We start from the raw sequence: 26,594 nt of genomic DNA, 5'->3' as shown, positions 1-26,594 counted from the left end.
TAGATGCTTCTCAGAACATCTAAGTAGTTGGATGAGTCTCATGTTCCTTGAGATCCACATTTATGTGATGTGTTGAGTGTTCCTCGGTATTTAAATAAAGACTAAACTCAAAGGAATACATAGCAGACACAGGTTGGTCCTTTTGTTGTTTTGTTTTAATTTGGTATTAGAAAACATTCTAAAACATCTTTAATGTGTGGTAAGACACAGATAAGCTTCATCCGTTCAGGTCACTCTTAAGTGCCTGGCTCTACCAGGAGGCAGCTGAGCATCATTGTCAAGTGTTGAGGGCAGAGCTTTCTGGTAGGGTGGGGGTGGGACTGCTGCACGTAGAAAGGCAGGTCCAGACAGGATAGTCTGGGAGCTGGGGGAGGGGGCGTTTTATCAGCTCTTTGTTTAGAATTGTCAGCGAGTGATGTCGGTGAGAAGCAGACAGGCATGCAGTTGGTCTCCTTTTAAAATTCTCTACAAATATACCACTTCTCACCTGCACTTAGGAGACTTCTCCACACCCTCTTCTTGGTGTCCCACAGGTCCTCTGGGGGCCACTCTTGGCGGCACCTTTCTTGGTTCAGAGGAAAGTGGGAAGCAAAAGAAAGCTTTTCCTTTTTAGTTCATTTTTTAAATATGTTTTCTCATCACATTTCTTAGCGCAGATATGCTTTTTAGCCACTTCTGTTTTTTACTAACCAGTACTGAAAGAAAAAAGGCAGACACCCCAATTCTGTGTCTTGTATTTATATAAAAACTAGAAAATAAGAAGCCCTGGAACCTGTGTGTGTGTGTGTGTGTGTGTGTGTGTGTGTGTGTGTGTGCGCGCGCGCGCGCGCGCGTGCCATGCAGAATTTTGAATGTTGAGTTTTTTGAGCTTTAAAAATATTAAAATGTAGCAAGTTGGTCATGGTGCATGCATTTGATCCCAGCACTGGGGAGGCAGAGGCAGGTGGATTTCTGTGAGTTCCAGGATAGCCAAGGCTACCTGCCTTGAAAAAGAAGAACATACACACACAATATTGAAATATAGAGAGGTTTCACAATAGATTTTTCAACCATCCATCAAAAAATGTATATAAGTAAGTAATCTTTAAAGTATATGATATTTATCTTGAATTAGTTACATGTGGTTCATTGTGAGTGGATACCACTTTATGACCAACATTTTGGGTGCCAGCCACTACAGCCTTGGCGGGAATTATTAGCCCCACGTCAGTGAGGAAACTGAGGTCCAGGGAGACAAACTCACTCAACAGTATCACACTGCTGGTTAGTGGGTAGCAGGAATGTGGACATGCTTTGCCTGCTGTGGAGAGCTCTTCCTTCTCGGATTGTCCTTGTAGGGCACAGCACATGTCTTAGTCTTTGTATTGAGCCTGAAAATTGTAGTAACACTAAACATGCTGCTTCTCAGGCTTCCTTCTTTCTCACATGTTCGTGTAAGTGTGTAACACACATGCACACGTACATAAACGCTCATTCTTTGAGCTTTAGGGAAACCTGTTCTCATTTATTTTTAGGTCATTTGATGCAGCCTGTTTCCATGATGATCTTGGAGGGGGATGGGCTTCACACTGCGCACGGCTTTGGGGTGCCCAGTAGGAGTCACCAGTCTGCACTGGAATCTTTATAAAGAGTTTGCAGGGGGCAGCGTGTGCCTTTTCGTCCACTTGGAGGGTGGCTCTAGACGACCTCACCTTGCCCTGCAGGCAGTCTGTCATACTCGTTTCTCATAAGATAGCCTTCATACTGCTGATTTATGCTAAAAGTATCCTAATGTTTCTGACAGCTCATGTGTGACATGAATTTAATCCATATTTCTTAAAGCAGCTAATCCAAGTGGCTTATTTCCCGATACTGCTGATAGGGCTATATCTCTTGGTATCTGCCATGGAGATTCTGATGGTAACATATTGTTTCTGGGTCACTGGTTTTGTCTAAAACAGTAGGTTGGAACAGAGTAGCAAAGGTTAATTAAGTTTGTCCATCATGTTGGGAACACGTATAGATGGCTCTGATGGGTCTTGCTCTAAAATCAAAGTTTCTGAACATGCGGTTGCTGGCATTCTTCTCATTTTCAAAGTAACTGAAGCGAAGTTTCTTACCTTGTGGCAGAGAGAAAGCAATGAAAAGAGCTGGGTTGTTGGACGGTGGTGGTGGCAGCGGATAGATCTTTAATAAGTAGCCAGCACCATTGAGATTAGCCTTGGTTCAGGAGCTCGGTTCCAGCCCTGCCTGCTTCCCTCCAATGAGGTGACAGGACGAGTCTCTTGTATCTTCCAATAAATACTTTCTTGCTCTGAAGTTGTCTTACTCCTCTAGTCAGTAACTGGTATTGTCTCGGGGTTCTGACGGTAAGAGTACTCTCCCAGCCCTCTGCCACAAGTCTAGAGGGTTGCTGTACAATGCCATGAGGCATTCAGAGTGTTAGCAGAGGAGAAAGGCCAACGTCTAGATAATGGTTAGGTTTGTAAGGACATAAATTTGTCTTGTCTTTTCTTCCAGCTCTTTTTCTGGTGCTTGGTTTTTATGTAATTGTTGTGGGCATTTATGCCTGGCCATGTAAGTTTGGATGAAAAGTTAGGATTGGAATTTTATTACTTATTTGTTTATTACTTATGTCTTTGTGAGTGAGTGTGAGTGAGTGAGTGTGTGTGTGTGTGTGTGTGTGGTTTGTGCCCATGTGTATTGGTGCATGTGTTCATGTGAACACGACCATGTGAAGCTAGCTACTGGGTGTCCTGTTCAGTCATATTCTGCTGTATGCACTTGAGGTAAGGTCTCTCATTTAATCTGGAGGTAGGCTTGTGTCCAACGAGCCCGGCTCTCCCCATTCCCCTGGTAGATGCGGGTTATTATTAGTGTCATGGTAACTGCTCCTGGCTGGCGGTTTTCGTGGGCGCTGGAGATTTAAACGCAGCTCCCAATGTTTGCCCAGAACGTGACTCCCCCACTGGGCTGTCTCCCAGCTCCAGTGTCAGAATTTCAGATTGTGAATCAGACAAGGTTCTGTTGGAGCCCAGATGCTTTCTTGTAGAATTTGCAAAGACGAACTTGTCCTAGCGAGAGATCGTTCTTGGAACTTCTGGGCTCAAAGGATTCTTCTCTTTCAGCCTTCCAAGTTGTTCACAGGTAGTGACTAGATTATTAGATTCTTTCAGGGCTCGTGACGAGGAGCAGTTTTGTATGTTGGAAAACAGTCTTAAGAAAGGTCAGGGGCACCAGAGCCGAGAGGACACTGAGCAACTGAGCGAGGTGGCTGGAAATGTGCATTTGGGTGTTTTTGTTTTAAATTGGCTATAGCCACAGAGGAGTTGCTTTTCTGGTGAAGACGAGCACAGTGGACTACTCACACGCAGATATGGTCCTGAAGTCCCATGGGCCTGTGTCCCTTTCAGCTGTTCGAGGCTTTTGAGTCACTGTCCTTGTGGTTCAGGTTTTGGAGACCTGGGGGAAGGCTTTCGGAGTGTTTTCATGGTCAGATTTGTTTCCAAGTGGCCTGCCGTTCACTTTGCCCTGGTACATCGTATTTCTTTCACTTCTTGACTTTGCTGAGATAAACCCAAACCCCTTTCTATATTTATACCGGACAAGCCCCATCTACAGGAGTTTCCTTGGTTTTGCATGTGCCTTTCTATTGCTGTTGCTTTGGAGGACAGCTTAGATGTCGTGGTTCTTAAATTCCTGGCATTCTGGGGATCTGCTTCTGCTCTGCTTTTCTCTTCGTCCCCTTCCTCCTGCTCTCAGGAGACTGAGAACTTCCTTTCCATGTGTGGACAAAGATAAACAGCTTTCTTCAGCGTCTTGAGTGTGGTTCTCATGCTGGGCACCCTCTCCACAGTATCCTGAAGGCTCCCTGGTTTTTTCACAGGCATGGGTGTCCTGCCGAAGGCCTGTTCTCTGTCTCCTTTTGTCTTCTAGGTCATTCCATGTGCGACTACAATAAGTAAGTACAATGAGGAAGGTAACAACCTTAGAGGATCCGGAGAAGTAGATGGAGACAGGCAATAGGGAGCCTTGGGTTACAGCCAAGGGCAATACACCACCATCACAGGGCTTGGCGTTTGAGCACTTATTGTTCTAGCATCTCTGAGGTGCATGCATAATAGCAGATACTTTTAGCCTATACATTGAAAACGAATTCATTGCAGAGGGCAGAATGCAATAGGGAGGATGAACCAGGTATGTGCCTCAGTAGGTGAATGGGGATCTCTGACGAAGACTCTGCACAGGTGAGGTCTGTCCTGGCTCGAGTATATGGTTAGGTGGTCCTGGGAATAAGCATTGCAAACCAAAAAAAAAAAAAAAAAATTTAAGGACCGCAAATGTTAATCACAAGCTTTACTCCATGTGCTTTGGAGACCTGAGCTGCAGTCCGAAGAGTTCTGACTTCATCATAAAAGTTTCTCTGATCAGAAAACTAAAGGTTCATCCCAAGCAGTAATTTGGGGGCTTGGAAGATTAATCCAAGTGAGTATCAGGGTCCCGTGATCCTTGCAGTGATTTGTGGACTTTTGGGTGCACTCCTCTCTTTAATCCAAAGCTCCAGCCGTATGCTACTGGCTAGACTAGCTTACTCTTAATAACAGCCAGAGTGTCCTTTTGAGCCCTTCCCCCTGAAGGGAGAGGTCAGCTGTCTGTAAGATCGAATGCTTCTGTCTGAAGTCTTACCCAACAATTGGCAAGTAGGATTCAAGAATTTTTAAAAAAGGAAATGATAAGGCCAAACACTCTTGGGCCTTCCTGGGATGTCACTGTTACCATAGGTAGGATGGTTTAGGGTGCATGGAAGGATTTTCAGATTTATTGCTGTGCATTTTCTCAGCAGTAAAACAAAACCCCCAAGTTTTGAGGTTTCATCTGGAGTTAATGCTAACAACGTGTGTGCTTGCTGCCTGCCCAGTTCCTGTCCATGGGTCACACTCCAGTTCAGAGGCTGGGATGGATAATAAGATTATAAAACATGCTTGCCAGCCACCACATGCTGATGATAATAGCAGGTATAATTCATTGAAATCTTGGATTTTTTTTTTTTAGGGCTTACTTGGTTTATTTGTTTAATATAAAGGAACAAAAGTAAAGTAAAACCTCAAAGAAACAAGTTAGCATTGTATAACAGTGTTTATGAATGTGCGTTTTGTGTGCGTGTGTGTGTGTGTGTGTGTGTGTGTGTGTGTAAGTAATACCACATTAACATAACTGAACAATTTCCCCATTTGCCACTGTGGTTGCCTTTCACTCAGAGGTGAGGGAAGGGCCTTCAGGGTATTAGATTAGTTTGGAACAGGTTTCCCAGCCTTGGCACAGTTGCTGTGTTGAGGTATATTACTTGATTGTCAGAGGCACCGCCATGGGTCTTATGGGACTATGTCTAGATGCCAGTAGCGATCCTCTTTGCTCCCAGATGTGACAATTAAACATGTTTCCAGATATCAAATCTCCCCCCCCCCAGGGACAAGGTTGCCCCCAATTGAAAACTACTAATTTAAGATCAAATACATTTCAAAGGCTCCATTATCCACCCATCTTGCTGAAGCCCAGAGTAGCAGGATTGTGTTACGTACCTATCGTCTGTCTGTCTGTCTAAAGTTAGAAGTGAGCAGGAAGTGACTTGGAGTTATTCCCAGGCCTTCTCAGGTGAACATCAACTCAGTTTAAACTTTGTGTTTTAGAGGGCTCTGTGTTCTTAGCAACACAAATCCTTCCTCCTGTGCAGGTTTGTGAGTAGTCGGTTATTTGAGGTAGTCTTAAGTTTTTCTGAGTTTAGCCTCTAATGGCTGAGCCAACTCCTCAGCTCTTATGCATTGTTCTTTGGGCTGGATGCAACTGACATAGCTGATGACCTCAGTAAATTCACAGTTTAATAACCTCAAATGGAGTTTGCCCTTTTGTATCCCCCCCCCCCCACTTTGGCTGGAAGTCTTCTGTTGTGGTCTCAAGGATGTGTTGAAGGAACAGTAGTTGAATACAGCTAACTCAGTTCCAAGTTTGAAGTCATCACAGTTTTTGATGCTTTCTGGAAAGATAAAAAATTAAATAGAGGATGATGAATGTGTGTGTTTTGAAACCAAGCTTATGTTTCGGTGAGCTCTATGAGAATGACATTTGTCCACGTAGCTTTCCGAGCAGTGTACATGCTGGGAGAGCAGCACTGACCAATCTCCTTGTCAGACTTGACCTTTAAATTTTTTTTTTTTACTTCATGGGATCTTGTTCTTCTCTGGTGTATAGATACATATACATGTATATGTTATTTTAGAGTATCAAGTCTGTCTTCGTGACATATTAGAATTACCTTGGGAGCTTTGGAAAGACACAGGGTTTGGGCCATATCCCAGACCAATTGAACCAGATTTTCTAGAGGTGGGTCCAAGGCATCAGCTCCTTCTTTTACTCCAGTGAGAGTCAAGATTGAAAGGCAATCCACATATTTATAAATAAAGTTTTATTAGAACACAGTCGTGCCTATTTATCCACTGTTGCCTAAAAAATGCTCCAGAAAACCCTAAATTATTTACTGTTAGGCCATCTATAGTAAAATGCTTGCTGACTCTTGCTGTGAAGTTATAGTGAATATTCATTAACTTTTAATATTTGTATATGCTTCTACAGCAAAAGAAAAATGTAGCATTTTGCAGAGTGTGTAGGTTCAAATCCCATTGCTTTGTACACAGGGAATGTTGAAAACCACTTAGCTTGAAGAACAGGCTTCTAGGTATCCTCTGACCTTAGGGAGATATGACAAGCTCAGAGCTAGGAGCCCATTCTTTACATGGGCATTTGTGCTAGAAGTTGGCCCCTCAGTTCCTCCACTGCTCATGTTTTCAGACCGAGTAACTGACTCCTGTGAAGTCTACAGCTTTAGTCTGGAGGGTGTTGGAGTTCTCCTCTGCTGAAGCACTTCCAGAGTCAGGAAACCCTTCCCCCATCACAGGGAGGCTGAAGGTGTGACTCAGTGGGTAAAGTGTTTGCTGTGCAAACATGAGGATAAGAGTTCAGATGTGCAGTGTCCACAGAAATACGTGGCAGGCCTGAGAACCATCCTCAGGAGGTAGAGGTTAGATTGGAGCAAGCTGGCCGGTTGGAGAAGCCGACTCTGAGTTCCGGGCTTACGTGAGACTCTGCCTCAATATATAAGATGTGGTGCACAGGAAGAAAAGACAGACAGACACCGGGAGGCAAAGTATTCTCTGAAGTCTGCCCCTCCACCAGTAGCCTGCTCCATCTCCTAACATGTGTAGCATTTCTCAAATTAGTACCATCAGATGGGGACCAGGCCTTGGACACATGATCCTGTGGGGGGTGTTTCATATTGAAACTATAACAAAGGTGTCTTTTAATTTTCCTTAAACAGATGAAGAGCGCAGAGAGCCGCCACCCAGTGAGCTCCCAGTACCGGATGCATTCATACTACGGGCCTCCCTCCTATCTGGGCCAGAGCATGTCCCAGATCTTCACCTTTGAGGAAGGTCCCTCCTACTCAGAAGCCAAAGCTAGTGGTAAGTTCTGTGGTGGGAATCTGGCATTGGGATGGTACCCATTAGAGAGCAGTGGCTCTCTGTGGGCTTGGCTCACAGGAACCTTGGTGGATTGTGTTCTTTAATTCTTTGAGATTGGCATACAACTCCTTCCAGACATCCACATGCCACCTTCATATCTACCCAACCTCTTCCCCCCACCTCCCCCATCCTGTAGAGTACAGTTTATGTTGTGACCTGCCCTGGAGTGTGGCTAGTAAACTTGGTATCACATTTTTTAAAGAAAGCTTATGTCCCTTCTCTAAGCAACACTCAAACACCAATAACTTCTTAGCTTTGCACTCAGCCCGCCTTCTTCTATGCTGGGATTTTGCTGGCTTGAGCTTGCACGGGTCCTGTACATACTGTCCAAATTGCTGTGTAGCCATATGTGGGATTTCGCTGTTACGTCTGGAGAGTACTGTTTTCCCACAAGCCACCCTCCACCTCTGGCCCTTAAACTCTTCCACATAGACCCCTGCCTGTGCCTCGAGGAGAAGGGGTGTGTCATAATGATTGAGCGCTCTAGAAATCTCTTACCCTTAGGCATGGTGACCAGTTGTGGGTCTCTGTAATAACTATCATCTGTGGCAAACCTTGTCTGACGAGGGCGAGAGGTTTGCAGCACAGCAGTAAGTTCATTAGGAGTTGTTTTAGTACTGGTTTCATTTAATAGAATAAGAGTAGTAGGTTGTCCTCTGGGGCCTATGGAGCCATAGGTTCTTGACCTCGCTGACAGTGTCAAATTTAGGTCCTATTTTGTGGTCTGGGTCTTAAATTCAATCAGAAAGTGACTGGTTACTCCCTCAATACCCGTGCCACTGTTGCACTAACTGGGACTATTTTACTAGGCAAGCTATTGATGCGGCTCCCTATAGCGATAGGAAACGTAATAGTTCCCTTTAGACCCTTATAGGGTCTATAGCCAGAAGAAATCGATTACTTTTCTCCTCAAGTAGCATACGTAGCAGCCTGGGCAGTGTATCCTGTATAGGAAACAGATGAACATCCCGTAAAGAGTTCAACTAAAAAATGGTTTTACTTTATTTTTTAATAGATCTTCTTTCTTTCAAAGTATCTTTTTGCTCGCTTGGTTTTGAGATTGTGTTTTAATTACATCTCTTCTTCCAATCCCTCCCTCCAAGGCCTCCTACATATTCTTTTCCCCTCTAGTCTTTAGACTCCTCGCTTCTTTCTCAACAGCTGCTACTGCATGTGTTTATGCATTTGTGCAGGGGAAAAGGAGGGGAACTCTTCCCTTATGGGGGAAGGAGAGAGGCAGGTAAATAACAAATGGATAACTGAAAAAGCCACAAGGAATCACACTATAAACTATTAGCTTAAAAAAACCTATATGTGACTCAGTGTATAACTAACTGCACACATACATATCTCATTAATACATTCTTTTCTCATCTGGGCTGATGGCACGCTCCCCAGGAACCAAAACCCACCTAATGAAAAAACCCTAATACCAGACATGAAATTTTGAGTTGTTTTATTAACACAGTTTTTCTTCTTTCTGAATATTTGTGATGACAAAAGAATTCTGTTCCTTAAAATGTTATTTTCTTTTATTTTTCTATTAATTAAGAAAAGTACTGTGTATGTTTTGCCTACATGTATGTATATGCACCACCCGTGTGCCTGATGCTTGAAGAGGTTGGAAGAGAGCATTAGATCCCTTGGAACTGGAGTTATGGATGATTTTGAGCTACCGTGTAGACTCTAGAAGTCAAACCCGGATCCTCTGGAAGTGCTCTTTACTGATGAGCCATCTCTCCAGTCCCCCAAAATGTTATTTTCTCGAGGAACAGTGTGAAATCCAAGCACATTCTTTTTTCTATTGTTGGGGATCAAATGCCGGGGAGCCTTGCTGATGCTGAGCTAAGGCTTTGGGAACATACCCTAGAGCCCAGGGACACTGAAGTGAATTTCTGTATGTGAAGTAGTTATTGCCCAAAGAGTCTTACTTTAAACATGAGAGTGCATTCATCTCTTAGGGAGGGAATAAAAATAACACAGTAAAACATTTTTTAATACAGTAGACCTGGGCTTCTGCAGTAGCAATGCAGATAACTCTGATATGGCTGAAATTAAAAAAAAAACAACAACAACAAAAATCGACTGTTTAATGAACCGAAGCTCTTTAAAATACACAATTCCTCAGCTTTCTAACCTTCCCCCCAACAGTTACGCTAAGCAGATGGGCAGGTCTGTCTGTGCTTCAGAGTCCATTTCTAAGTTACTTATACTTGAACATCATCCTTTGGTTCAGGAAAGCTAGAAGGAAACAGAAGAGGCCAGAAGTGTCGATCAGGGCAGTCATGACTGTCACAGAAGAGAGGAAATCAGTGGCATTCATTCACCCTTCCAAATGCTGAGACCCTTTCTATGGTGACCCCTCCCCAACCATAACATTATTTTTGTTGCTGCTTCGTAACTGTAATTCTGCTACCTTTCTGAACCATAATATAAACACCCGTGTTTCCTTAGGTGACCCCCCTCCCAAAGGGTCACGGCCCATAGGTTGAGAACCATGGATATAGACATTTGGGCTATACCTTGTACTAAAAAGGAGATATTAATTCTCCAAATAGTGTGACTCTAGAGAAAGAATTTCATTTTCTTTTCTTAAATTTACAATGTGTTTGGTGCAGGGGTAGGGAGAAGGCTACCAAGTGGGTGTGGAGGTCAGGGGACTTTGTTGAGTGGGTTATCTTCTTTGGCTTGTGCCTGGCTTCCAGGGACTGAGCTTAGCTCAACAGGCAATGTGAGGTAAGGAGTTGCCACCTACTGAGCCATCTCCTGGGGAGATATGGCAGAAGCCTGACCTGATTTAGGAGGACCAGGGAGGGGTGACTCGGGGACTGAGAACAGAGGGCACTGAGTGAATTTTGCCATAAGGGAAGGTAGTCACTACAAGGAGGAGAGCAGAGAGCCTTCTCCATTGGCAGGGGAGAGATGGGGAAAAATGCAGTTGTTGACATAAGGAATATTTTGGAGATACCATTGCTCCCATGGTAGGGAAGTGTATTTTTAGGGTTCTCAAGAGAAAGAGAGCAGACAGAATTAACATATATTAAAAGGTATTATTAGACTGGCTTACACAGTATGGTCTGGGTCATTCAGTAATGGCTCTTGCTGCTTGAAGAGGCTAGAAACCAGACCCTGCTTAGTCTGTGAGGCCGGATGACTCAGCAGTTTTGGTCTAGTGCTGAAACTCTGGAGAGCCGCCACCGGTCTTTAGTCCATGCCAGAAATCCAAAGGCAATGTGTTTTTGTGTTAGCAAAAGTCAGACGTAGTAGTTGCAGTGACTAGGACAGATGCTATAGGATAGATGCACTCACTAGCAAGAGGTGAAGGCAAGCAGGCAAAAAGCAGCAGCTTTTCTCTCAGACTTCCTTATCTCTGGGGAGGATCGACCCTCCTTAGTCAGCTCTTCTGAGAAATACTCTCACAGAGCATCAGGGGGTGTGTCTTTTAGTTGTTTCCAGATCCAGCTGTGATCCAGTGTCCTCCAGAGTGGCAGCTGGGATGGCTTCTGCAGATGCTTTGCCTACTGGCTCAAGGATAGGGGTGAAGAAAAGAACAGAGAATGAGGAGAGACTATAGCTACTTGACTGGGCAACTTCATGTCTGGAGAGATTGACGTGTACCATCCTGACGGGACAGTGGGGGCATTGTGTATGTCACAGAACTGTCACCCCATTCTAAGTCACACTAACCTGGTCTTACAGCGGCTGCCCCATCTTGTATTCCCACCGTGTCCTAATCAACACTGACTTGTTTTCCAATTTTCTCAATTACGGCTCTCACAATTCATCTTTATTATACTATAAGAGTATCTAGTCAGAACAGATTAGAAACTTCAAGTAAATAAAGCGTAGGCCCTTCCCTGCGCTTTGGAAATCACTGATTTGCCTGAATGAGCAAGACAGCTCGCTCGGTCAGGTCACAGCAGCACAGGGAGGGCTTGGGGGGCGCTGTGGGAAAATGCAGGAGATGATACCCACTTTGGAAGGGATGACACGGAGGTGCCACAGCAATGCCTCTGTTTCACTAGATGTTCATGTGGCTGTAGGTGGGAAGCAGTAAGCTTCGGGTAGTCTTAAGAGTCTGTGTATCCAGAAATGAGCTCAACCTGGAGCGGAGGGGGATTTCTGGCCATTTGAACAACAACACAGCGTTGCTCAGGAGCTTGAGAAAGCAGCTCCAGTCTGCCAAAAGGAGTCATTTCCCTAGCTGGCAGAAGGGAATCTTAGCTACCTGTACCTTCTCTCCGCTTTTATCAGCGCTCATGCTGGTCCTTAGGCTCATAAGTGCCCTGAGCTGTGTGACCCTCTGTAGAAGAAAACACTGGCTCTTACCTTGTCTTGACTTGAGAAAGTGGTGGATGGTTTTAATCTGAGCACTCAGCAGGCAGACCCAGGCAGATTTCTGATATTGAGGCCAGCCTGGTCTACAGAGTGTGTTACAAGATAGCCAAGGGCTACACAGGAAAACCCTGTTTCAGAAAACCAAAATACGAAGGGAGAAGGAGGAGGGGGGAGGGAGAAGGAGAAAGGAAATGGGGAGGCAAGCTAGCAGGCTGGCTGGCTGTTTCCTGTAGTGTTTAGTTGCTTCAAAGAGAAGTGACAGGAGCATCTTGTGTCCCCACTGGCTCCAGAAGCCGGTGCCTAGAAGAAAACTGGAACAAGGGAGGAGAGCTAGTTTGGGTCCTCAGCTCTGGCCCAGCAGTGTGGCACTCATATCCTGGAGCTCTGGTTCCCTCAGCTGAGAAGTGGAAGTCAGTAACAGCAGCATGCCTGTTTTCCCATATGGATCCATCAAGAGCTCTGTTTAAAGCGTGGACATGTCCACCGTGACTCCCCCTGTCACATTCTTGTTGGCTCAGTGATCACCATCCTTCCTGCCCTTGCGCCTTTCTGCATCAGCGGGTGCTGAGCAGTGGGCTGTGGAAATCAAAGTGTTGCTTTCATAAAGGAGGACTTAGTTTTAGCCCAAGAGGGGTCCTGATGGAACCGAGTATATGCCTTATATGCATATGAGGTACTGGGATTTCAAAATTAGTCAGACATTGTGGTCTGACGAATAAGGAGGAGATCGTTCACATTTTAAGCACTTAAAAATGGTAGTCATTTTAATTTGGGAATAAGGTACTTTGGCCTTTTTCAGCGAATAAAAACTAGGTCAGGAGGAAGAGGCCATGGGGGATCTGCAACTCCTAGAGAATATAAAGAACAGTATAGACTCTTCGATGTGCTCAGGGTGACAAGAAGAACTGTTTTTATTCTGGTCCTTTCTCTTTCGCCATGAAATGCAGACCATGCAAAGGCAATCTGGACAAGATTGAAGAGCTGTTTGCCTCCAGCATATCCTCTGTGTAAAATGCCGACGTTTAACAAAGCCACCACCAGGCTGTCATCCAATAAAGGCCGGTGCTTCTCAGGGACCTGCCCTGGGGAGGTCAGACTGTCCTGTAAGGCGTGGGATCAGTCATCTCGACACTGAGCAGGAATTACCAGGTGTTTTCTCACGAGGGGTTGAAGTGGGCTTCCAGGCTGCTTCTTGTTCTCCTGAATGAACAAGAAGCCCACTCTCAGATGATTTCAGCTCTTGTCTCACCAGCTTAAGGTGCTCAGTGAAATGTTTAGGTCCCTGTAGGTATGGTGTATGGCCGCTAGCCTGCACACACTACGTGTCATCTCGCTTTTGGGGAACTTAACTTTCCACACTCAATTCTTTTCCGAAGCCTGGCTTTTGGTTAAGAATGTAGCCCTGAAGGAGACTTGGATGAGGCCTTACCAGTATTCCCACTTCCCAGATGGGAGCAAGCAGGATTCTGTGACTTCCTCCAAACCTTGCTCCTTTGGAGGACCAGCGTTCACTCTCACCTTGGAAATACTTTTCCTGGCTGTTCTCTGTTTTTCCTTCCTCCTGTCTCTTCTTGCTCTTGTGTTTCCCTTACCAACACCCATCACTTCTGCCCTGTCTGTGACTTATCGGTATATTGCAGCTTACTGGTATAACATATTCAGTCATTACCACTGTGTGGCAGGTGAGGGCACCAAGGCACGGAGACAGTGGCCGAGAGGCAGGGAAGAGGAGAGGCTCTGGTTTCCACATGTCAGGTGTGGGAGCTGAGGCATTGGTGAGGACACAGTCTTTCTGAAGCCCTCCTGGCCAGATGGTCTGACATGTCTGTTTGAAATATGTTCAGAGAGCTGATGGCTGTGTTGGGACAGGACTTAGATGTGGCTACAGTAGTGTTTCTGTTGCTGTTGGAAGAATGTCAGCACAGTCCCCGTAGCACGGGCCTCTTTCAGAGGTGGCCCGTCTAGAGGTTCCCCTCTGTCACCTCTCAGCACAAAGCTTTAGTAAAAGCCTGAAACGTGCTGACAGGTCAGGTGAAGGCGTTCTCTTGACACATAGTAAACTCACTTGATTTTGTGGTTCGATTTGAATTTCCTTCTTACTTAACAGGGGAGAGTTGAGTATAATTCATATTTGATGAGGGCAGGAATTATAAGTAATAAGAAATAGAAACACCATGAGCTACTTCTTAAATGTCTGTTGATCCTAAGCTAAGGAGTACCCAGTTTACTATGCTATATGATGACACTTATTTTTTATTTTGAACTAACACTAACAAAAGTAGTTCAGTTTTCTCCATATAAGAGTTTCTTACTGCATTCACTTTTCATGTGCATGAATGCCTGTGTGTGCATGTGAATTCATGGTGCATGTGGACAGCGTACGGTACTTTCACCATGAGGGTCCCCAAAATAGGACTCAGCAAGTGTCTTCACTCACAGAGCCAACTCAGTGGCCCACCCAGATAATTTTTTCGGAAGATGCCGTTTTTTAACCCTCTTAGTGGCCTTCGGTGGCTCAGATGGAGTAGCTTTCTGCTTCTTCCAACTTTCTCTTGGAAGTTTTCCAATTAGGGGACAGCACCATCCAGTGTCTCCAAAGCTCTGAAACTCCGGCCGTGGCCTCCCTTGAATGTGGCCGTAGCCACTAAAGTTAGAGCAGCCAGATGTTTGCCACCGAGAAGGCGTCTCCGTTTGAGTCTGATTTGAGTCTGCGTGTGTCCAGCACAGCGAGGAGTCACTCGGGAGTTTATTCTCCCTGCCCGGCTCTTTGGAGGCACGGCCCAGGCCAAGTCCAACTTGAATAACCTTCAGGAAAGCTGTGCTGTCCTTCTGTCGGCTGCTGTCTTTGAAAATTGCCTGCCGAGTTAGTGAGCAGGAACAGTTAAGATTTACAAACAATGATGAAGCTTGTCATGCATCTTTCACCATTCATCACCCGGGTGCCGTGCCTGGGCGGTGAAGTGTTCTTCATAAAAACCAGCTCAGTGTGAAATACACCTCGCTGCAATGTTTACTGCTCTGAAGCTCGTCAGCGGCCCTTTATAGTAAATCCAGATTGCGATGTGACATTACAGTATATCATTGCCCGGCGCAGTGGGGTTTACACTGGGAATGAGCGCAGTGCACACGAGATGAGGTGTCCAAATTGAGTTATGTTAGAATTTGGCTGTTCTATGGGGATAGCTTTTGTTTTCTGAACACTGAAAGTTAGCTTTATATGTATTTATATTTATATATAGGCATATACTTCCCATCCTGCACATATACACAGGATATACAATATGTGCCGAGGTCAGCTTCCAATGGGTTTCAGGTGTTAAGAACGGTGACCGGATTTTATGTACCTTCCAAACTGTTGTTCACTGAACTTGGTGTAGATGGAATCTCTTTGTAGGGGAGTTAGGGTTCATTCACTGATTCACTGAAGAAATCGGTTTGGTCTTTCTGCGTGTAGAACGGTCACGTATACCATCTTCTCAGACACAAATGAGGATCTCTTTTCTCTGGGGGCTGTTCCTGTCCACTGCAATGCCCCCTTTAGAATGCAGGCTGGAAGAAGATCCCACAGGCAGATTCCCAGTTGTTGAGCACTGAGCTTATGTGTACCTGGAGAAGACTCTGTCACACCCTTATTCACTATTTTTTTTAAAAGTGGGTATCAAAATCCCCGTGCTTCCTCTGTTATCTTGAGAGATGATGCTTCCAAATAAGAGATTTATGTTGTCTTAGTGTAAATCTGCGAAATAAAATACAGACTGAATTTATCGAGTGATCAGGTTTATTTACATTCACCCTAAAGGCGCCAATATTAAAAATGAGCTCCGTAAAAAATAATAATCAGAGATAACGGCAGCCCCTGAAGTCCCCTGATCATATGCTTAACACATATATTTTCAAATTCTCTGTTCTGCACAGGAGGCTGTTAGAACTCTTTGTGGTCTTTACCTGCTTGGGTAAAGCCTGCTTGGAGTCCAGGTTGGCCCTACTCACCCTTTGAACGGAGAGCTTATTCAAGGCTCTCCTGGCCGTACCTGCTACCTTTTGGGGCTGTAAAGACTGTCTGTAGAGTCTTTGTGTAGAGTCTTGTGCTCAAGACTGACTAACTGTCCACCTTTTGTAAGAAGCCTCAGAAAAAGCCTGCTGGATATGATGCTGGCCCATGGGAGCATAGAAGAGCCCACAGCCTGCCCTCAGCTTCCTGTGTAGGGAGAGACTGGCCTTGAATACTGCAGTGTCATTTCTTGCTATGATGATGGGGCCAGCAGGTGGGACCACTTCCCATGGATTCCGTGGTGAAATGAACACCCAGCTAGTTTCAGTTTCAGACAGTAAAAAAAAAAAAAAAAGTTAACTGTAATCATTTTCTAAATATTAAACTAAAAAGTATTTGTTGTCTATAAAATTTAGACTTAGCTTGGAACCCTGTGAAAATCTTTCTCTGGCTGCTAGTGCCTTCTGTTCTTTCATGTGAACCATCCTAGGAGAGGCAAACTATCTTTGAGGTTGACATTTTGGTTTTATCCCCATAAAGATAGGCCAGGAGGTGACGCTAATTCGGCTTGGGTCAGTTTCCTTATTGGGCCAAAGCCATTTCATGGGTTTCTCCAATAAGTTTCCGGATGGTAGTTCATCCTCAAACATCTAAACGACATTGCTTATATCTGCAGCTGCTTAGGTAATTCACAGGCTGGACCAGGAAGGTCAAGGGAATCTTGATTCATCCTTCATCTTTTTCGGGTTAGACGTGTGTGCAGCAACAAATGGGACCTTACTGAGATGCCTGTTCCCCAGTGTCTCTTTTGTAATCCTCAGGAAAGTGGTTGCCTCACCTCAATGATTAGAAAAGTAAATTCCAGTCTGATGGTGGTGGCACATGCCTTTAGTCCCAGTATTTGGGAGGTAGAGGCAGATAGATCTCTGTCGGAGGCCAGTCTGGTGTGCAGAGTGAGTTCTAGGACAGCCAGGGGCAGAAGCCCTATCTGGAGAGAAGAGAGGAAGAAAGAAAGAAATAAGTACCTACTGTGTGTCTGAATGTAAATTCAGTAAACACCTACTGCATGCTTGTATGCCTAGCATGTGCCCTAGATAGAGGGCCACATGGTCTTTGGATGCTCATAAGGTCTTAAGGACATGTCTCCCTTCCTGTGTGCACAGCAGCATTGCCTGTGTAGTGTGTGGGGTTAAGTATAGCCTGTGCCTGAGCTCCTGCTCTTACTCTAGGCTTGGCCCTGGTCTCCATGACTTCAGGACCAGTCTTCTTCTCTAGCTAGAGAAGCCAGGGTACTAGCCACACTGTGAAGTGTGCCTCTGCCCTGCCTTCTCCAGGCATGCTTTGATTCTGTTACCCTGTGTGGCTATCGAGTGGGCTGGAGCTTGATTTATTAGTTTGTTTATAAGAGCTTTACTGAGATATATTTCACATTCCATAAAGTTCTCCCTTTTAAGCTATTCAATTCAGTGGTTTTTAATATATTGGCAAAGTTGTGCAACCATCGTCACTATCTAGTTCCAAAAACATCCCCACCATTCCAGAAAGAGTCCCCACAGCCATTAGCAAGCACACTTCCATTTCCCTCCTTCTCCCTCTCCTGTCCATAATGATTTGCCTAGTGTGGACTCTTTTTCTTTCATTGCTGGGGAAGAAACTGAGGGCTCCTTGGCATGTTTAGCAAATGAACTATCCCTAAGCCAAATCCCTTGTCTGGACATTTTCTCTGTATGGAACATGATAATATTTGGTCTTATGCCTCTGAGTTACTTGAGCGTGTTTTCAGAGCTTATCTGTAATGTAGCATTTATTGAAGTTTCAACTGTTTTTATGAGTAACGTCCAGTCTATGAACCGGTTTTATTAAGTCTAAGACTGAGAACTAGTGTAGGACCCAGCAAAACAATTAAACAAAGATTTTCTGATCACAGCTGTGTTTTATCTCAAGTAAGTTTCCAGAAGCCCCTTCTGCTGAACATCTGGGTGTGTGCAATGACCAGAGTCTGCTACATGAAACAGGCATATGTGGTGTGCATGGGCCGTAGGTAAGCCAGGTTATATTGTTTCTGTCATCTGCTCAGGATGCCATAACCAAATACCACAGATGGACGACTTTTGGCCAAGAAAACCTGAAGTTGGGGTTAGTTTCTTGTTTGGTCTCTGTCCCTGGGGTGTCACTGTGTTCTCAGTGAGTCCTCCCCAAATTCTCTCTCTGTGTGTGTGTGTGTGTGTGTGTGTGTGTGTGTGTGAGAGAGAGAGAGAGAGAGAGAGAGAGAGAGAGAGAGAGACAGAGAGACAGAGAGACAGACAGGACAGAGAAACAGACACACACATACAGAGAGACAGAGACAGACACATACACACATACAGAGAGAGAGACAGAGACAGAGACAGACAGAGAAAGACAGAGACAGGACAGAGAAACCGACACACACATACAGAGAGAGAGAAAGAGAGACAGGACAGAGAGACACACACACACATGCAGAAAGAGAGATAGAAAGAGAGAGAGAGAGAGAGTTCTGGTTTGATTTCTTAAGGGACCATAGTCCCTCATAACTGACTTTATTTAACACTGCCCGTGTCCCTATGTCCTTTCCTGGGCTCAGTTCCATTGGGGGCTAGGACTTGAGCAGCCTTTGGAGAGGAAGGGAGCAGTCAGCTCACAGCGCTGTTGGGGGGTTACATGTCTCCATATGTCTTCTCTTTCTGATAAGATCCTTGGGAAACAGACACTTAAGAATTAATGTGTGCACGGGGAAGGCCGTTCCTCGCACTTACTGCCTTCTGTGGATGTTGTGCTGTCATGTTGACGTGCTCTGCTTTGGTCAGGCCCCTGCCTGTGGCCAGGTCCCTAAGGTCAAGGGAAAGTCTCAGGACCCGGGACTTTAACAGTTACCCTTCAGCTCAAGGGACATTTTTCTAGGTTGTCTCCTCATTTTTGAGTTCCCATTCCCATAATTTGAATTTTTTTTTTTTAATACCTAAATTCAGGAAAGAAGTTTTGCCCCTCTGCTCTGGACAGCATACCTGTGGTGTACTGCTCTAGGTACAAGTATTGGCTCACTTCCTGTGATAAGAATTTGGGGGTCTCTTCACCAGAATGTGAATGTGAAAGCGCATTGCTGCTAGGAGTTGTGGGCCAGGACAATAAGCTCGTGGCTGGTGTTCATGGACGACTTGATGTCCGTTTCAGGAAAGACAGACATGGGCGTTCCCTTCTGCTCAGCTGTCCTTGGGCCCAGCTTGTTCTGTCTGATCTTAGCACCAGTCTTAGAGTTGTCAAAGATATTTTCTTTCTTCTGACACCAGTAGGATGTCATATATAATGCTGGCATGCGTCTGCTGTCAGGAGTTACCCAGACCCACTAGGCAAGGGCTCAGTCCCCCCCCCCCCCCGATATTTCATACTCCAGCTCTGATTCGAGTGTTTGGGCTGTTCTGAGCACATTTCTATCTGGTTGACCATAAATTTGAAGTTCCTTCACCGTCATGTTAGGTAGCAGTTAGCTGCTCTCGTCTGGTATTGCTTTTCCAGAAAGGATTCTACCCAGGAGTGCTGAATCCAAGAGCTGGTAATGGCAGCAGTATTGTTGGAGAAAAGATTTTCACCTCCAGGCCTCTTAAGTTTCAAGCTTGCAATAGGGACTTGTTCTTTCAGGTAATGGGTCACTATCCTAAGGGTGGGAGGGCACCAGTTCACCTTATCGGAATGAAGAAGACTTTTGCCACAACCATCTATCTATAACAGAATTAAGAAGAGATTAGGCCATTTCTTAATCCGGTCAAGAGTGGATTAGGGCTCTCATCCTGGGAGAGGGTTAGCTGTCTCTGTAGTTGGTGTCAGACAAAAGAAGGAACTTTTCCCATTCTCTGACAGCCTAGTGCAATTGTTCCTCTGTCTCTGCCATAGCATGACATAGCATGAGGCCCTGGTTAGATGTCTACACCAGGATCTTCTTCTCAGCCTCCAGTACTGTGAGCCAGATAAATTGTGTGTGTATGTGTGTGTGTGTGTGTATGTATGTATGAATATGAATGTATATGTGTATGATGTGATTGTAGGGGGTATGTGTGTATATGTGTATATATGGGTATGATATGTATGTATGGTGTGTGTATTATGTGCATGTATGTATATGAGTCTGTGTATGATATGACTGTGATGTGTGTGCATGTGTGCGTTTGGGTATAATGTATGTGTGTATATGTGTGAGTGTAGTGTATGTGTATGATGTGATTGTGTGGTGTGTGTATGTGTGCATATGTGAGTGTATATGTGTGTGTATGATGTGAGAGTGTGTGTGTGCATGTCTGCTTGCTGGCTTGCTGGCTTTCAATCCAGTCTCAGGTAGTTTGTCCCTGCAGCCAAGAACACAGTACAATGAGCTCTAGCTGCTCATCTGACTCTTCTCTCAGCTACTCCTTTCAACCAGAGACTCCAGTACGGAGCCTTCTGCCTTCAGCTTCTCCTCCTTGACCTGCTACCCACCACACAGACTCTGAGCTTTTAATTCAAGATCCAGTCTCTCTGTCACAGTAGCCACATTTCAACCGCTCGGTGGCCACACTTTCCTTGAGACAATATTGAGGGGAGGTAGAATTTTTCTGTCGTCACAGAGGGTCCCATTAAATAGCACTTTGGGACTTTTATACTGACAGAGTAACTCGAGAGTTTAAAGCAGAGACAAAGGCGTGAACACAAGTACCATACGTTGAACAAATACCATTTAGAAGTCTAACTTTTGTGGGCACAGCAGTCCTTAGTCAAATAGCCCATCGGGCCCAGCAGGTGTTACTGACAGACGCATTGAGTGGGTGCTGACAAACGCCGACTGATCCTCTGTCTACACCTGCGATGCACACAGGGTTTTTTTTTTTTGTTTTTTTTTTTCTCTTTTTCTTTTTTAAATAGATGGAAGGTTCCTAAAGTAAAATGTGGTTGATCTCAGTCCAAGAATGAGTGCTTGCCCGAGGTGGAAAACTTGTCTTGTAGCCTTGGGGCAGCACATTAGCCTTGGGGACTTGGCAAAGATTGCTGCCATTAAAGCCAAGGTTGGGAAAGTGGCATTCATCACTATCTGATACATGATGGACGTGTGTTCTGTTCTGTGAGCTGCTGCTCCCCTGGGCTGTCTGTGTCTTGTGCAAAGAAGGTTTGGACGTTTCGATAAAACCCAGATTGTTCACCTTCCGTCTGTTGCCGCCTCTGAGAGTTGCTCAATCCAGTCGCAGGAAACTTTGTTCTTCAAGAATTTTCTAGTCTTAGCGGCTTCTGTTTACAGCAGGTACTTGATCCACTTGGAGTTAATACTGCCTTACCGTATCTAGGTAACCGTCTACCTCTGTTCTCTACGGGGCGGATACTCGGTGCTCTCAGCATGGTTGTGGACAGGACCCTCCTTCCCTCAGTGAACAGCTTCTAAACCAGAGATGAAGGTGGCCTGGGATAGAGCAAGATCAGTGCCAGCTCCTCTTTCTGTGACTGTCTATTCCTTTGTCTGCTGGTCCTCATCAGCTTCTCCAATTGTCTTTCTCCTACAGCTCACAGCTGAGGTAAAGGAGACAGATAATGAGAGGGAGGCATCCTTCCCGGCAGGATATATAGCAGAGGAGTAAAATGCGGGTTTTCAGATCTCCCAGTTGGATGTATATTTTTCTGTTGGAAAGTGACAGAGAGTAATTTGTTTAAACCCCTGTTTTAAGAGTTCTCTGAAGGGACTTATGGCCAAGGTAGGGTGCTGCCTCTCTAGGCGAGCTCTGGTAACAGAGCCTGCTCTTCTGCCTGTCCCACAGGAATGCCACTGAGGAAACAGAGCAGTTAAGCAAAGAGAGGGGAGGGTGTTAAAGCCTGTCTGGCCGCAGCCTGACATCATCGTCGTCAATCACCCTGTAATGTTTACAGAAGCCAAAAGTCAATGCGCAGTTGGTTTAATTTGCCACACTCTGGGGCTAAGAGAGTGATCGCCGGAGGGGACAGTTAAGTGGCCTGTGCTCCTTGTCAGCCTCGTGTCTGATTCCACGCTAAGTATTTTCTGATGAGCAATAGATTAGGTTAACTGCTGCTCTAATTGCACCTTCCGCATACCGTTGTCTCTGCGCCTTGTACAACATTTCTATCAGCACTTGCCCGAGGCTGTGAGGGTTTGTGCTGCAGAGTCCTGAGTGCGCATCTTCATGGATCAATGTTCAGTTTGGAAGAGCAGTTGCCACAGCATTAACTGGTGCATAATAAATGACACCTTCTTCAGACCTATTGGAGTGAATTAGGACTGTCATATCCATTCACGGGGTCTTTTGAGTATAAGCCACCTGTTTTGTTTGTCAAACCAAAAGCTTGTTTCCGGGGAATGAAGGCAAATGTTTTGTTTCGTTTTTTAAAAAATCCTGTTAGCAGTATGTTGCTGCTGTTAAGATAGACAGGGGATTCTGTGTGCTGAACTGTAGAAGTTGTTCCCCTGAAGTTATACAAAAGTGATTTTTCAAGGCTCGAGACACAGTTATAGTTGTGCTATGCCTAGATGTCAGCCTGTCTGACATCTGCTCCTTAACTGTGTGTCTGCCCAGTGCACTGGGCTTTAACGACAGAAAGTTGTACTTCTGAGTGCCACAGGATTGGAAGTCAAGAAACCCAGTTTTGGAAAAGCACTTCTCTTCGGATTGCTTGGCTGCAGTCAGAATCTCAGAAAGGGTGGATGCTGCCTGGTGTGTAGTTAACAAACGCTGGGAATACTGCATTTTACAGATTTGACTGACCAAACGTCTTATCCCTAATGGCAAGACAGTTGGGTATGGTGGCTCTGGTATGAAATATCCAGTTCACATTTAATGCCCAGGAAGAGGTCACTTGTGGCTTTCTTTTCTTTTGGGACCCTCTGGAATGTTGTTTTCCACTGACATTTTTCCCCAACGCTTGCCCTGCTATGATAGTATCCTTCTTTTAATCTCTCTTAATGTTTCAAGCCAGAACAGTATACTGGCCTAAAGATAGACTTAGAAACCAAATTGGAAAACAATAGAGAACCCCCAAATAACTCCCACCCTTGCATGCATAGACAGACAGACAGAATCATAAATTTTGGCAAGAGTACTGAAAACCTGCAAAGGAGAATGTTGGGGAAGTAGCTCTGGGAAAACCTGACACTACATAAAATACGGGCTTGGGAGGTGCTGGGGGAATAGCTCAGCGGTTCAGAGCACTGATTGCTCTCCTAGAGGTTCTGAGTTCAATTCCCAGCAACCACATGGTGGCTCATAACCATCTGTAATGGGATCTGATGCCCTCTTCTGGTGAGTCTGAAGATAGCTACAGTGTATTCATATAAATAAATAAATCTTAAAAAATAATGGGTTTGAACCATCACCTAACACCATACAGAAGTTAACTCAGGATGGATCTTAAACCACGTGTGCAGCACAGTTATAGTGATCTTAGAAGAAAATCTAAGGCTAGAGGTTCATGATCTAGAATTCAACAGTGACTTCGTGTGTCAAACACAAAGGTATGCTGGCATAAGACTTAATTTCATGGAAAGAAATTAAATTTGCACATCAAAAGATACTGTCAAACAGCAACCCTGGAAAGTGGAGAAATATTTGCAGACTTACTCAGAACTAACTGCTAACAGCCCCCAACAAAACAAAGAAGTTTAGAAGTGGGCAAAGGATTTGAATAGGCATTTCCCCAGGGTAGACATGCAAATGGCTGGTGGACACATGAAAAGACACCCAGTATCACTAGTAGGAAAATGTACATGAACTCCCTACCCACCAATCCCAGTGAAACATCAGTCTGCTTTCTTATACATCTCAGGACCCATCTGCCCAGGGTGACACCGCCACAATGATACCACACACACACACACACACACACACACACACACACACACACTCCTACAGACTTGCTTACAGGCCAGTCTTATGGAGACATTTTCTCAGTGAAGATTACTTCTTTCCAGACATGTCCAGGTTTGTACCAAGTTGACAAAATAAACAAACAGAAACTAGCACATGACCTAAAGGGGACTGAAAGCAGCAGGTCAGAGAAGCTGCAAACCCATGCCCATAGCTGCATTGTTCACACAGACTGAAGTGGCTGGAAAGATGGCACATCAGTTAAGAGCACTGACTGCTCTTCCAGGGGACCCACATTTAATTCGGAGCATTCATACAGGGACTCACAATGTCTGCAATTTCAATTCCAGGGGACCTAATGCCCTCTTTTGGCCTCCTTGGGAACTATGTGTATGTGGTGTATATATACATTCATGCAGGTGAAACACCTATGTACATGAAGCAAAATGAGTGCTTGGGTTTTGTTTTTGTTTTGTTTTTGTTTTCTTTTATGTTGAAGTGGGAAAGAACCCAAAGGCCAGTCCACAAACAAAGAAACAAAGAAAATGTTACATATGAATAGTGACTGTTATTCAACCTCAACCTTACAGAAAGGGCATGCTGATACACGCTGCATGGAGGAGCCTCAAGGCGTTATGTTAAGTGAAAAAGCTAATCACAAAAGACAAATAATGCTCAATTCCAGTTAGATATGGTCCTTTGTCAGAGACCATAGACACTGAAAGTAAAATGGTCACCAGGGATGAAGAGCAGAAGAAAATGAAGAGTTCGTTACTCAACGACTACTGTTGTTTCAGAATAGGAAGATGAAAGGGTCCAGGAGCTTAGAAGGTGGTGGTGGCATAGTAAAAAAGATGTGAACACCACACCTTTAAAAACAGTGAAGATATAAATTTTATCCGCATTTTGCCACAATGTGAAATTGGGGAAGCAGAGGGGATTTCAAGACAGCCTAGTGCTGGGCCTTGGTAACTGCAGATCTTTATTTTCAGCACTTAGGAAGCAGAAGCAGGTGGATCTCTGGGTTCAATATACCAGCCTGGTATACAGAGAAAGTTTCAAGACAGCTAGGGCTACACAGAGAAATCATGTCTTAAAAGATGAAAAGACTCAAAGAACAGCTATGTCACCAAAGCCCCAACCAGCACACAGGACAGCTCACTAAGCTGGGAACCTGGAGCACACTGCACAACCTGCAGACAGCTCAACAGGTTGGACGGACAGTGTCCTTGCTATTTTTCTCAGTTGGCAGGAGCCCCTTACACACAGCTAGGCTGGTCCCTGCTTCCAAGCACTGGGTCTGTTCTCAGAGTCTTTTCAGTGTGGCTTGTATGTGACTCTTCTTTTGAAGCTTAGCTTCAGTTCATCAGAGGGAGACTCTCAGCTATTATTGCTTATGTCAGGAAGGGGCCTACTGAATCTAGTCAGTTTCAGGGACTTCCTGAAACTGTTTTTAGTTGTCCACTTTCCTCCTTAAGGGTTTCCCTGAAAGATGGAATGTTTTAATTTTGTTACACAACAGTACTCTAGTATTAAAACAATATTTTCTCCTATCAGTGTAGCAAGGGACATTAATAGGTTTCCTAATATGTAATCATTTTTAGAATCCTAGGACAAACTGCCTCATCAGAAGAGATATTGTCCCTTTGTTCTCATAGTCATGTGTATTAGTTACTTTCTTGTTGTTGTGAGAAAAATAGCTGAACAAGGCAAATTTAAGGAAGGAAAGATTGATTTTGGCTTACAGGCTGAGCATCCAGTTCATAATGGTGTCAAAGGTGTGACACCAGGATTGTGAGGACCAGAGACCAGTGGTGATGGTCCACTTCCTCCTTTTTGGGGATGGGATATGGACCCAAGACTATGTGATAGTACTTTAGGGTGGACCTTCCCTCAGTTAAACCCAGTCATAGACACTAGGGACCTTCTTTCCTGGGTGATCTGTAAGCTTCCATCATTCTCTAGTTCATAGCACCACTGGATAACTTTGTTCCTGTGTTGTTTCTGGATCAGGGACATGGAATATCTGTGTGTTAGACTGGGTTCCACATAGACACAGAACCAAAGACAAGCGCCTGCGAGCAGATCATGTGTCGGATGGCGAATCTCAGGAGCAAGAGCTAGGATTGGAGGGAAGGAAAGCACCGTAGCTTGGGCTATGAGGGCAGCAGTGGTTGGTTGTGGAGACTAACGGAGACTTTGTAGAAGTCCTCCCAGACTTACTCATCTGGGAATGGCAGCACTGTTGGTTTATCCCAGGACTCCTGTCTCTCAGTGCTGGGGTGGTAAGCCCCTCACTTTTGATATGTCTGTCTGTGCTGGAAGAAAAGAATCCGCAAGGCAAAAAACTAAGCCACCCACAGTCTGCCATTGATTCAGGATGCTGTCACAGTCAGGTCCGTTCCCATGTGCATAGACGTGTTGTCACAAGGATAGGCCTTGCCATCTAGTCAGCAAGTGTATGAGTGTGTCCAAACTCCAATCTGACAGGTGTTCACTTGGTTTGTATGAAGACAAGACAAGGGCCCAACAGCCAACTCACATCCTAGATTTTGTGTGGTGTGAGATGTGAATTGCATGGTCTGCTGTCAGTGGACCTCCTTGCCACTGTGATTGCGAGAGGCAAGGAACTGACTGGAACGGCCCACCGTCAGGTCCCGATCTGATGACCAAATGCCGTATTTTAGGAGGATTCTTTCTGGTAAGGAAGACAGAGTAGACACCATGAGAGAGGAGTTCCTTTTACCTTTTATGTTCTTTTGTTTTACCTTTCAAGACAGGGTTTCTCTGTAACAGAGCAGTGGCTGTTCTGGACTCACTCTGTAGACCAGGCTGACCTTGAACTCACAGAGATCCACCTGC

At 44.9% G+C, this 26,594-nt stretch overlaps 1 protein-coding gene across 1 annotated transcript in view; it reads left to right on the top strand.

Annotated features, from left to right (window-relative positions):
• The window catches only part of DMRT1 (doublesex and mab-3 related transcription factor 1), a gene marked incomplete at both ends in the record, with an annotated part of 88,500 nt that overhangs the window by 43,557 nt on the left and 18,349 nt on the right, over positions 1-26,594 (top strand). The window contains one exon of the mRNA XM_080912906.1: positions 7,349-7,493. Within this exon, the coding sequence (XP_080769032.1) occupies positions 7,349-7,493 (145 nt within the window). The remainder of the gene's footprint in view (positions 1-7,348; positions 7,494-26,594) is intronic.

This window comes from Micromys minutus (genome assembly GCF_963924665.1).
Source record: "Micromys minutus genome assembly, chromosome: 2".
NCBI lineage: Eukaryota > Metazoa > Chordata > Mammalia > Rodentia > Muridae > Micromys > Micromys minutus.
Note: the sequence above shows the minus strand (reverse complement) of the source record. Positions and strands in the feature narration are given on the sequence as shown.